The following is a 13,314-nucleotide window of genomic DNA, read 5'->3' as shown; positions in this document are numbered from 1 at the left end:
CATAAATTATTTTTTTCTTTCTTTAGCAGGATTTTTAAAAATCTAATTTGTTCATTTTTAAATGTTTCATAGGCGTATGCACACGGGAGCCTCCATTTTACATCATCACTGAGTTCATGACATATGGAAACCTCTTGGATTACCTGCGGGACTGCAACAGGCAGGAGGTGAATGCTGTTGTGCTCCTCTACATGGCCACCCAGATCTCCTCTGCTATGGAGTACTTAGAGAAGAAGAATTTCATCCACAGGTAGGAAAAATTTGTGCTGCTATTCAGAATAGTGCTATGATTTGCTTGCTTGCTTGTTTGTTTCCTGTTGAAAGAGCCCAGGGCTGCAAATGGATCCACAATTTAAAAAGAAAAACATCATAGAGCAGTTAAAACATACTTTAAAAAATGGTGGCAGTGACAGCCACTAACTTGGATGGCTTTAAAAGAGTGATTAGACAGATTCATGATGGATAAATAAGGCTATCAAACAGCTCCACTGTAAAAGGCTCTTGTTTGCTGGGAAGTACAAGTAGGCAGAGTTTGGTAGCGCTCAGGCTGTGCTTGTTAGCTTCCCACTGGGGCATCTGGTTGGCGACTGTGAAGACAGGGTTGTACTGTGTGAGCCTTTGGCCTGATCCAGCAGGACTCTGCTTCTGTTCTTACAGAAGAAAATGGAACCACCTCCCCTTCCACCACTAGCCTGCTACAGAGGCTGTTAATACAATATTTCACAGACAGAGTGCTGCAGCTTTACAGTAGCACATTAATGTTGTGTGCTGTGTCTTGGAACACAGAGGCACTCCTTGGGGAATCACGTCTTGCTTCTGGATTATTTTTCCTGCGAAGGGTATGTTGCATCCCTGCACAGCTTAGCAGCTGGCAAACCCAGACGTTCAGCTATTTTGGGGGTGGTGATGCTGCACACTCAACCCTGCAACTGTGTATAATGTGAACCTGAGCAAGAGTTCACTTTGCAGCAGAGAAAGTGGGGGAGATTTCAATCCTTCCCGTACCAGCTGTTTCCCTCCACCCTAAAAAAAAATCCTCTCACAGCTCTTCTCCCCACGCCCAGGAGTGTTACAGATCCACCTTTGCCTGAAACCCTGGGAAGCCACTGACATTGTAAATGATACTGAGCTAGATGGAGCAATGGTTTGACTCGGTATAAGGAAATTTCATGTGTTCCTAAATAAGCCAGCGCTTTCTGCACAACCATGAGCCCTGGAACTCTTAGGGGAAGGACAATAGTTCAGTGGTGGAATTTATTGCCTTGCAAGCAGAAGGTCCTAGGTTCAATTTCTGTCATCTCCAGATGGGACTTGGAGAGAGACCCCTGGCTGAAACCCTGGAGAACATTGGGCAGTCATTGTGGACAACACTCTGCTAGATAAACCCACGGTCTGATTCAGCATGAGACAGCTTCCTATCTTTTTAGTATAATGGCATTACAGTACTGGACCAAATAGATTCTGAGATGGTATGTGAGGGTCCTGGCTTAAACTGCATGCAGCCCCTGCCTTTAATTGGTGACACAGTGCCCGGGCCACCGCTTTCTGATCCCCAAGGGCTCCCTTTGGCACAAAGGGAAGCTTACTTCTGCTGCTTTTGTTGTACCTACTATCCCATATCTTAATCATAAAATTGAGAGAGGGCTAGATAACCCAATGCTGTCACAAAAACATGGGATCAGGCCAGTGGCCCATCTAGTCCAGCCTCCTCCTGTTCTCACAGTGGCCATTTGGGAAACCCTCAAGCCCATTATGGGAAACCCACGAGCAGGACCTGAGTGCAAAAGCTCTCCCACACCCTGTGGTTTCCAGCTGCTGGCATTCAGAAACATTGCTGCCTCCAACTGTGGTGGCAGAACATACACATCGTGGCTGGCAGCCAATGAAAACCCTCACCTCCTTGTCCCTGTGTGGTCATAACCCCCAGGATGCCCTTGTCCCTTCCATCACTCCTGCCTTTCAGTCTTTCTCAGTCCTGATGTGGTGTACCAGTGTTTCTACCTCCTCTGTGATTTTACAATAAAACCTCATGATGAAACCTTCCTTCCTAATCACCACAGCTCTTTGTGCAAAATGAGCTCTTCCCCATCCTTCCTTCTTTCCTTCCTTCCCCTGAGCCAGTAAATTGCCCATAATGACACCCCTTTTCTCTCCCCACCCTGAACCATCATTCGCCGCTTTACAGTTACTGGAGTTATCAGAAAGTCTCTTTCTCTGTCTCTCTTTCTCTCCCCGCCCCCCCACCCCCACCTTTTCAACACACCTTCCACCCTCCTCTCTCCTTGTCATCTTGTGCTTTTTAGTGATTCCTTTCTCCTCCCGCTATTGTCTGGATTGTGTGCCTCTCCCGCTTCTCTCCATTAAGCATCTTTGCCATTCTTGCTGTCTGGAGGATTTTGACCTTTCAGTGTGCTGCAATTATTGCTAGCACTTTACATTCTTTGTCTGGGGAAATGGCCTCTGAGCAATCTAATAGCTGGTGGGTGACTTGATCAACTTTTTGGGGGCATTGTCAGTGTCTGTCTTGAAAGGAACTTGGGCTGAGCTTGGTGCCGTGTGGGAGGTCTCTATTTCCTTTCCGGGATGCTTCCTCCATGACTTAGGAATGTTTACGTGCTGGAAACAACCCCAGTCACTGGGCAGGGGGGCAATCTGCAAATGGGACATTTGTACATCTCTTTCTCCACCCCACAGGGAAACGTGCACACCCACACCCACCACAGTACATTTGAAAATGATTACAGTACTTCCAAACCACTCAGAAAACTTCAACTTGGTGCATGTGTAATCAAAGACTAGAATATAGATCATTTGCGGCGCATAGTCATTAAATTCACCTCACAATAAAGGGTAGTATTTATAGCAAATAATGCATGAGAGGCCCTTCCATTTGGGGAAGAGGTAGAGCATCTGTTGTGCATTCAGAAGGTCCCAGGTTCAACCCCCAATTACATCTTCAGGTGGGAGAGACTCCTATCTAGCTCAGTATTATCCACAAGGTAAAGATAAAAGATCCCTGGACGGTTAAGCCAAGCCAAAGGAGACTATAGGGTGTAGTGCTCATCTTTCTTTTCAGGCCGAGGGAGCCGGCGTTTGTCCACAGACAGCTTTCCTTTATTGCCTATACTGACTGGCAGCAACTCTCCAGTGTTTCAGGCAGGGAGTCTTTCCCAGCCCTACTTGGAGAAACCACTAGGGTTGAAGCTGAGACCTTCTGCATGCAAAGCAGATGCTCTGTTTCCAAGGTACAACCTTTCCCCTTTAAATTTTTTAGATGTCAATGTACATTATTCCACTTATTTCAATGTGTGATGAGCCAGCCTTGCTATTTTGGGTGTGTCCGTGCATGTATGCTATTTATTGTAGTAAGTGGATCCTGGACTTAATGCCTACCATCATGGCACTACTGCTCTCCATCCCCGACTATCTCAGACACTATATTGATTGATTGATTGATTGATTGATTGATTGAATTTACATCCCCCCTTTTTTCCAGGAGCTCAAGGGGCCCCACATGGTTCTCCCTCTCCTCGTTTAATCACAACAACACTGTGAGAATGAGTGCCTGGCCCCAAGGTCACCCAGTGAGCTTCATGGCTGAGTGGGGATTCGAACTTTGGTCTCTCAGATCCTAGTCCAGCGCTAACCACTACACCACACTTGGCCTTTATGTCTGTTTAGCATGACTTACCAGGTTGTGCCTGGATCAGGAGCCCTTTTTGCCTCACCTTTCTGTTGGTTAAGAGAGAGAACTTGAGGACGTGCACCACTACACTCTGCTGGCTCTCTCTCTCTCTCTCTCTCTCTCTCTCTCTCTCTCTCTCTCTCTCTCACACACACACACACACACACACACACACACACACACATATGTTGAGGTCACCTGCGTTTCATCAGAGTGGTGATCTTTCCTACACAATTAGCATGCCCACCAAAAGTTGCCCACTTGCTTCCCCTGTAACAAGCCTGATGATCCCACACTGAAATGCTGACTGTTTATCCCTAAGACACAAGCTTTTCTTCTGCTGTATCTAAAGGCTCATTCAGGCACCTCCATCTCTGATAATGGCACCACCAGTGTCTCATAGAATTGTAGAATTGGAAGGGACTCAAAGGGCAATCTAGTCCAATCCCTCAGTGCAGGAATCACAGCCAAAGAATCTGGCTGCAGATTATTTGAGTTGTAGTCCAACAACATTTAGAGCTCAAAGTGTCTCCCACCAACGTTATCCAATCATTCCCCACTCCAAACACAGACTCTCCCACTCCCAGCCTAATGCTTACTGTCTCAACTGGTTCAGTTTGCTCCATGCTGGGATCCTCATCTCCAACCTTTCCTGCAAAGGGAACTTTTCTTCTTTTTTTAGAGGAAGAAAAAAATTCAAGTATCACTCTGTCTTATTCCTTCTGCACTCTTGGGCACTTTGTTCTTCACTGTCAGTGACCCCAGATCGCAGGAGCAGACGGGAAAAGGGTCTTGCTTCCTGTTCTCTTCTCTTCTTTGCAAACGGCTCACCCCCACAGACTCCCAGTCCCTTCAGGGGGGTGCTGTCGCTGTCCTCCTCAATGGATTTCAGATGCATGTTGGTGACCTCACTGAATGACTGGAGTCGGCAGGAAATGATGGTCGCTAATGACAAGGTGCTTTTCTCCCCTTTATGTGCTGTGTTGACGGCATTCTCGCTGACGAGAACAGGACATATCGGCAACGGTGTGTGACAAATTAATGTGCCCTTTCAGTATGGCGCTCTCTCATTGAACAAGGAGCTCTTCTGTGGTTCTGCCAGTGACTTTGCAAAGTTCACAAGTCACTGGGAAAGTGGTTCATGTATCTTTCGCGTAGGGAAAGAGTTGCACAGTTGGATTGATTTCCAATTTAGCGTGGCGTTGGGTGGAAACAATTTATTCAGCCTCATCGAACATATGAAGAGCCGTGCTGGATCAGGCCAATGGTCCATCTAATCCAGCATCCTGTTTTCACAGTAGCCACCCAGATACCCTAGTGGTAGACCTTCAAGCAGGACCTAAGCACAAGAGCAGCTTTCCCCTCCTGTGGTTTCCAGCAACTGGTATTCAGAACCATTGCTGCCTCTGACTTTGGAGACAGAGTTGTTATGGCTAGTAACCCTTGATAGCCTTATCCTCCTCCTTGGTTTTGTCTGCTTTAAAGCCATCTAAGTTGATGGATATACGGTAATCCCCTCTTGTGGCACTGAGTTCCACAGTCAAATACATGCTGCACAAAGAATGACTTTCTTTTAAATGTCCTGAATCCACCAACATTCAGCTTCATTGGATGACCATGAGTCCAAGTATTAGGACCCTCTACCCACAGTCTCCACGCCACACATAATTTAATAAGCTTCCATCATGTCACCTCTTCCTTGCCTTTTCTCTAAACTAAAAAGCTTCCAACACTGCAACCTTTTTTCATAGAGGAGTCACTCTACCCTTTTGGTCATTTTGGTTCTATTTTCTGAAACTTCCAGCTCTATGGTATACTTTTTGAGGTGAATTCTCTTCCATTGTTTTATGAAGGAGTTGAAAATCTGCATGGAAACAATTCCTCCATTCTCTCTTGTGTGTTATGGCTTCTACACCCTTCATTGAGGTTGTTACTTACTCCCCCCTCCACAAACTCCTGATGCAGTGGCTCCTAAACCTTTTCAGGCCACCGCCCCCTTGGTTCCACAAACTAATCCCTAGTGCCCCATACCTTACCCTGCCCTGTACAAATCATTATTCAGAATAGCAGTTTTCATGACCCACCAAGGAAGATAATAACACAAAAAAGTTCAGAACAGTAATCATTAACTGCACATTTGTTCAGTTACAACTGCTCAGTTTAATTCAACAAAATGAATGCACTTGATTCTGTAAAGCCAGCTTTTCAAAGTCTGATAATCATTAACACCTCCATTTACACCCTCCTGCTACCCCCTTGCTTCTTAGGGCCCCCAGGTAATCCTGCCCACTTTGAGAACCACTGTTGTAATGTTTGCTTTTTCATCACCAGGTGGATGTGTGTTACCAATAAATTCGGCTCCTTCGCCTAATTAAAATGATTGGTGAAGGGTTGTAGCTTAATGGCAGAACATCTGCTTTGTATGCAGAAGGTCCCAGCTTCAACCCTCAGTGGCGTCTCTATATAGAGCTGGGAATATCCCCTCCTGAACTCCTGGAGAGCATTGACAATACTGAGATAGATGTACCTATAAGCTGATTCAAACCAGCTTCTAGTTTAAATCTCTTTTTCCAGAATCACGAAAATTAGAATCTTTTTTTATTTTTAGAGAACGACCAATTTCTCAGGTACAGAGCATCTACTTTGCATGCAGAAGGTCCCAGCTTCAAGCCCCAGTGGCACCTCCAGGTATTGCTGGGACGGTCCCATACCTGAAACCCTGGAGAGAAACTGCCAGCCAGGGTGGGCTATACAGAGCTAGATGAACCAGTGGTCTGATGCAGGATAATAAGGCAACTTCCTATGTTCCTCGGGAGCATCTATTGCTCAGTGATAGAGCATCTGCTTTTCATGCAGAAGACTCAAGGTTCAATCTATGGCATAGCCCTGGGGGCACTTCTAAGAAGGCCCTGTCCTGCCTCATTTCATTCAACAGTGGCATTTGGAGCCAAGGTGTTCTTCAAAGTTTTGGTCTTAGAGAAAGGCACTCTATCGTGTAGCTAGTCCCAAACTGGTTTTTAAAATATTATTATTATTATTATTATTATTATTATTATTATTATTATTATTTCAACATACACCGCACTATACCCAGAGGTCTCAGGGCGGTTCACAACAAGACCACAACATAGAAAATCCAACCAAAAGCAGTAACCCAATAACTCCCCCACCAAAAAAAAAAATCCACATTCTAAAAGGTTGTAAAGCATACAAAAAAATCAACATTCTAAATGGTGCAAAGTGTAAAACCAACACTTCAAAGTGGGCCCAGAAACAGATATTGTGCAAAGACCTTTTAAAATTTCCTCAGGCTCTGTAGTTTATAAGTCACCCTGATGATACATTGTAAGGGCAGGGTATAAATCCAAATAAATAAATCGTCTGCCTTTATTGATTCCCCCCCCCCCCCTCTCACTGAGGGAGTCCTAATGAGCTTCAGAGGAAGTACAGGAGTTGCGGAACACTGTTTGAAAATGACTGTTCTAGATCTCCTTTTATTCTTGACCTCTGCTGGGGAAAATACTTTCCTCGAGGTTGCTTAGTCTGGTGTTCCTTCAAAAGGAAGCTTTAAAAAGTCTCAGTTCTCTGCTAGCATCAGAGCCGTTGGTTGAGAGGAGGCAAATCAGCTGGGAGAAGGTAAACCTGGAGCAGTGACCAAGTGGTGAGCAGAGAGTTCAATCCTGTTGGCTGCGGGGGTCTGCTTTGCCAGGGAAGATGCACACAGCAGGATTGAACCCCTCCCACCCATTCTTGGTGTCACCCAGTGACATCAGCTGATGGACAGTTGGGTGTGCTTTTGCAGAGAAATGGCCTTGTGGGCCAAACTGGGCTCCCTGGTAGGCCAGAGGTTCCCCATCCCTGAGGCATATCCCTGATTTTGCCAGTGGGGTACAGTGGGAATATTTGAAGCTCCCTGCAGCAAACAGCCACTGCCACCAAATTTTAGATGGCAGCAAAGAAGCCACAGCTATCACTGCCATCCCACTCTTACATTCAGTTGGTAGAGCATAAGACTCTTCACCTCAGGGTCGTGGTTTCGAGCCCCACGTTTGGCAAAAAAACCCTGCATTGCAGGGTGCTGGACTAGATGACCCTCGTGGTCCCTTCCAACTCTGTCAGCATCAACAGTTGAAACGTGCTTGTGTAAATTTGATGGAGCAGCCTCTGGTTGCGTTGAACTGACTCTTAATGAAAAGCAGTGAGCGTATAATGGAACAGAAGTTGTTATCTGCGGTGAAATCTAGAGAGAGATTTCATAGCCCATCTCCCATCACTGCTGCCACAGGGACCTGGCTGCCCGGAACTGCCTCGTTGGGGAGAACCACCTGGTGAAGGTGGCCGATTTTGGTTTGAGCCGGCTGATGACAGGTGACACCTACACAGCTCACGCCGGCGCCAAGTTCCCCATCAAGTGGACTGCGCCAGAAAGTCTCGCCTACAACAAGTTCTCCATCAAATCTGACGTCTGGGGTAAGAGCTGTGTAGCGTGCCTGTGGTGTTCTGTTGTACATGTAAATAATATTGTGTTTGTATATATATAATAATTTTAGATTAATAAAGTGATATGTGGTACATGCATATTAGGTAAACTGAGGGAAGCATTAGGTTGGGAGGCGGGGGAGAGTGTGCTCGGAATAGTGAGAGTGAACAGGAAGAACAGAAGAGCCCTGCTGGATCAGGCTAATGGCCCATCTGGCTCAACATCCTGTTCTCATGGTGGCCAACAGTGAATGGATAAGCGTTTTTAATATTGGTGAGAGACAGTTTGGGATCTAAATGTTGTTGGACTACAGTGCCCATCATCCTCAGCAGGCCTAGCCAACGGTCAGGGATGATGGGAGATGTAGTTTAGCAACATCCGTGCCCCCCCCCCAAGGGTGAAGAACACTGGTTCTGACAGACAGTTCAGGGCACTTGGACTCAGGAGTTGGATGTGGAGAGAATGACTGGATGTGGATGGGGTAACTACGTTGATTGTAACCAATTTTTGCATGATGGTTTCTGAGATCAAGGGAACAGGTCTTTGTTTGTGCTTGGGCGCTACCAGAAACCATTTTGAATCAAGATGACAGGCCGAACCTTTCAAAACTGCAGTGATATCAGCCACTGATTTCAAAACTGCCTGGACTCCCATCATAGCTGTAGAAAAATCCAGTTTTCTAAGGTGGATAATATGCCTGCATTTGTGGAGGCTGTGGATTGTTGTTTTTTTAACATCACATTTTCTCCTCAATCTCCCAAGTGCTGGAGGACCGAGCTGTTAACAAAAGAAATGGCTGGACTAGAACAGTCCCTGGTTGTCTCCCATGTAATGCGTTGTGACACCTCTCAATACACAAGACGGCAGTGGCCTTCCCTTCATGTTAAGAGAGAGAGGGGTGGCTGAAGTAATTACATACAGGTTCCTGAGCTGATGACAAGAGGCTCTGCCTTGCCTAGGGGAATCTCAAGTACCTTTAAAGCACATTTGGAACATATCCTCATCCCCCAGCACCAAAGAATCCTGGGAAGTGTAGTTTGTCAAAGAGGCTGGGTAAACTTCAGTTCCCCTAATTCTTTGAGGGGGAAAATGTGCTACAAATCTATGGTGTGTACACAGCTTTCATTTCCTAGGTGAGTTGCAATGCTTGAGGATTTCGTTCAGTCTCCCATCTTTAAGCAAACCAACCTGATTACTGATACATGTATCACATTATTCTTCCTTTGGGACAAAGCCATAGCTCAGTGGCAGAGCATCTATCTTGCATGCAGATGTTCACAGGTTCAGTCCCCAATGGTATCTCCAAGTGAAGCTGGGAATATCCCCTGCCTGAAACCCTGGAGAGCCACTGCCTGTCTGTGTAGATAGAACTGAGCTAGATGAAACAACGATCAGTATAATGCAGCATCCTATGTTCCTGCTTAAATTGGCCTTTTATTTAGAACTATGAGGACTGGAATCTTGCTTTGTTTCTAGGAGAAGGACTGTAGCTCAGTGACAGAACATTTGCTTTGCATGCAGAAGGTCCCAGCTTCAGTTCTCAGCATCTCTGGCTAGGGCTGGAAATGTACACTCTCTGAAACCCCAGGAGAGTAGCTGCCTGTCAGTGTAGACAAGACTGCACTAGGTGGACCAGTGGTCAGATTCACTTTACTTGTGTTTTACTTCCATTCTTGGAGGAAGTATGCCTCTGAATACCATTTGCTGGGAATCACAGGTGGGAAGAGCACTGTTGTGCTGCTTGCAGACTTCCCTTTGGGGCATCTGTTTGGCCACTGAGGGAACAGAACACAGGACTAGATGGGCCCCTTTTGGCCTGATCCAGCAGCCAGGTTCTTTTCATGCTCTTAGGATAGAAGCGAGAAAGGAGGTCAGAGGGCTTTTTTGGAGTGGGTTAGAGAAGGTGAAGGAGAGCTATTTGATTCCCAGAGAAGAAGAAGCATCTCAATAGGAAAGGAGGTTTCAATTAATCCGCCCTGACGTCTCTTAATTGTGCCTTTAACAGGACTTGAAGGAACTTGAAGCGTTCGCACTGGAGACAAGCTAGTAAATTGAAAATTAGGCTAATTCTGCCCTGTCTTATCTCATGAGACTTGTCTGGATTGATGAAGAGGCTTGTTACTCTTCCTTAACGTCTCCGCAGCCGTTCGACATGGAATGTGAGCTGCCCAGAGCGGGGAACTACCAGAGCGTGTTTTGCTCACAGCTCTCCCACCTCTGGGGAACAAATTTACATGTTGCATTAAAATCAGTTGGGAGTAGGCAAGCCTGGAGTGGGGACTCCTGCAGAGTAGCATTGGGCAGCCTCACCCAAGTGTGAATAATTCTGCAGCATTTTTGCCCCAGGATATGGAGAACACTCCAATCACAGCAGGGGCAAAGGTGTGACAGAGGGACCCACCCATTGCAGACACTGTGTCAGGGCAGCAAATCACACAGAGATGCACCAGGCAACCTCCTCTGTTTCAGAGGCAGCTTCCATAGGCTTTCATTATTTCAGTGGTGTGTTTCTTCTAGCACACTCACAGGAAGGAAACAGGGAGGGGGGATGGGACAAAAATTGAGAAAATAAATAAAAATAAATACCAGCTCAGACTAGTCTGTCCCTATGACTCCAGTGATGTCAGTGGTGCTCCAGGGTTGTAATAAGAGAAAAGACTCCCCCCGCCCCCCGGTAACCTATCCTCTCTTTGATCAGAGATGCTGAGAGTCTGCATGTAAAGGAGTTGCTGCTGAGTGATGGTTCCTCCTCAAAAGAATTATTATTATTATTATTATTATTATTATTATTATTATTATTATTATTCATTAAATTAATCTATATATCACTTGTATCGCAAAATGACTTCTAAAGCAGTTTACTATAAAATCAGCATATAGTTAAAATATACGCTAAGAGATCCACAGTGGCATTAAAACACCCTTAATTAAAGTATTCAACAAAACATGGAATTACAAAGCACAACAGGTTGTGGTTTTTTTGAAAAATAAGTTAAAACAATAAGTTAAAACTCTTCCTTGTGGAGGGAGAAATGTTAATGTATATAGAACTGTACATATGGTTGATTTGAATATGTTATTATTGATTATGTATACTCAATGTATCGGCCGCCTGGGGGGTTTCACTGTTTGGGTTTTGGTTGTTGGTTAAAAAATAAAGAAAAATAAACGAATAAATAAAGAATAAAGAAAAAAGACAATAAAATTATAAGTTCAGTTCACCAAAAATGGTGTGTCTTCAGGAGCCGGCAGAACGTCAACACAGATGGGGCCTCTGTGGCATGCCATGAGACTGTGGCCTCCAATGAAGCAGCCTGCCTCTGTGTTACCACCAGCGGATAATCTTCACCTTTCCCCAGAGGACCCTTTACCTGGAGGGTGCCAAAGATTTGGGCAGAGATGCTCTGCGAGCAAAGTATCTCAATTGAGGTTTATATATCAATCTACTGACAATGACAACAACCCTCTGAGCAATTTACATACAATTATATGTGAACTATTCATTAAAAGCATCAATAAAATCAAACATCATAAGTCAGATTGACTTCAAACGCATCAAAATATATACAAAATCAGCAGTTTTACACATTTGAATATGCTTTGGATGCCCCTTTCTTTTGCTTATTAACTCCAACCCAGGGATAGTTTAGATGGCCTCTTTACCTCAGCAATAATTTTGGAGAGATTTGTTTTGGTTTAACTAGCCCTGGTGGTTTCTTCTCCTAGACTTTTCCTTGCCATGCACGAACCTGGTTTGGGTATGTGCATTGCATGATTAACAGACAAGCTAAGTGTGAAACACACGCCATAGCTCTAGTCCCCGTATTTATTGAGGCAATGCTTCTTTTTCCCCCTTGGCATTAAAAGAAATTTAATGAATGAATGAATGAATGAATGAATAAAAACAATAGTTCAACACAATATAATTGCATGTTAAAATTACGTGCGGTATCCCATTTTAGCCCTAACTCAGAGTAGACCCATTGAAATTGTTGGGCATAGCTCATTTCAGTGGGTCTGCTTGAAGTAGAATTTAGTTGGCTACACCTGTATGTGTCTTAAAATTACATTGGTCCCCCCCCAAACATCAATACTACTTAAAGTAGACCCATTGAAATTGATGGATGTGACTAATAATTATTTTTATTGCATTTATATCCCACCTTTCTCTCCAGTGAGCTCAAGGTGGCACACATGGTTCTTCTGCCCCATTTAATCACCACAACAACCCTGGGAGGTAGATGTGGCTAAGAGGCAGAGACTGGCCCAAGGTCACACCCAGTGAACTACATGGTTAAGTGGGGATTTGAATCCTGGTCCTAGTCTGACACTCTTAACTACTACACCACATGGGTCTGCTTTGAGTAGAATTGGCTACAACGATACATGCCTTAAAATCACACTGGGCTTTATCTCCTGAATGTCAATCCTACTTAGAGTAGACCTTTTGAAACTGATGGGACTAATTTGGGTCCATTAATTTCAGTGGGCCTACTCTGAACAGAAGGTAGATACAACCTGTTGTTGTTGTTTATATGTGTTCCCCACCTTTGTCATAAGCTCCCATTTAAAGTATCAGTACATTGAAAATGTCTTACAGACTTCCTCTTCCCCTGTAGCCTTTGGTGTCTTGCTTTGGGAAATCGCAACATATGGGATGTCTCCCTACCCTGGGATCGACCTCTCTCAGGTCTATGAGCTCCTGGAGAAGGACTACCGAATGGAACGACCTGAGGGCTGTCCGGAGAAAGTCTATGAGCTCATGAGAGCATGTAAGGTTTTACTTACTTCTACATCTCAGTGGGTTGCTGGGGTCGGCTGCAGTCACAGAGAAGCAGGGAGCCGCTCTTCACCTGGTCTTCTGCCCTTATTGACCCTTGTAAGAACAAGCCGATAGATGACAGGCCCAGGTGTCCCCTTGAGAAATGTGAGTTAATTGTTATTCCAACTGAAGATGAAAGCATTGCATTGTTTCAGCTGGCTTTAGTTACACTCATTGTGTTCTTGTTTATTTTATTTATCGCATTTACATTCCACCTTTTTTTTCCAAGGAGCTCAAGGTGGTGTACATGGTCTGCCCCCCCACTCCTCATTTAATCTGCAGAACGTACCGTATTTTTCGCCCTATAGGACGCACTTTTTCCCCTCC

The 13,314-nt window shown here is 45.0% G+C and overlaps 1 protein-coding gene across 2 annotated transcripts in view; it reads left to right on the top strand.

Moving 5' to 3' along the window:
* The window catches only part of ABL1 (ABL proto-oncogene 1, non-receptor tyrosine kinase), a 127,877-nt gene that overhangs the window by 104,998 nt on the left and 9,565 nt on the right, over nucleotides 1–13,314 (top strand). For both annotated transcript variants that reach the window (XM_081179188.1, XM_081179189.1), the window contains exons 6-8: nucleotides 73–250; nucleotides 7,971–8,155; nucleotides 12,785–12,937. In XM_081179188.1, the coding sequence (XP_081035314.1) occupies nucleotides 73–250; nucleotides 7,971–8,155; nucleotides 12,785–12,937 (516 nt within the window). The remainder of the gene's footprint in view (nucleotides 1–72; nucleotides 251–7,970; nucleotides 8,156–12,784; nucleotides 12,938–13,314) is intronic.

This window comes from Podarcis bocagei (assembly GCF_964188305.1).
Source record: "Podarcis bocagei genome assembly, chromosome: Z".
In the NCBI taxonomy this organism is placed as follows: Eukaryota; Metazoa; Chordata; class Lepidosauria; order Squamata; family Lacertidae; genus Podarcis; species Podarcis bocagei.
The sequence above is the reverse complement of the archived record's forward strand: the minus strand, read 5'-3'. Positions and strand labels throughout refer to the sequence as shown.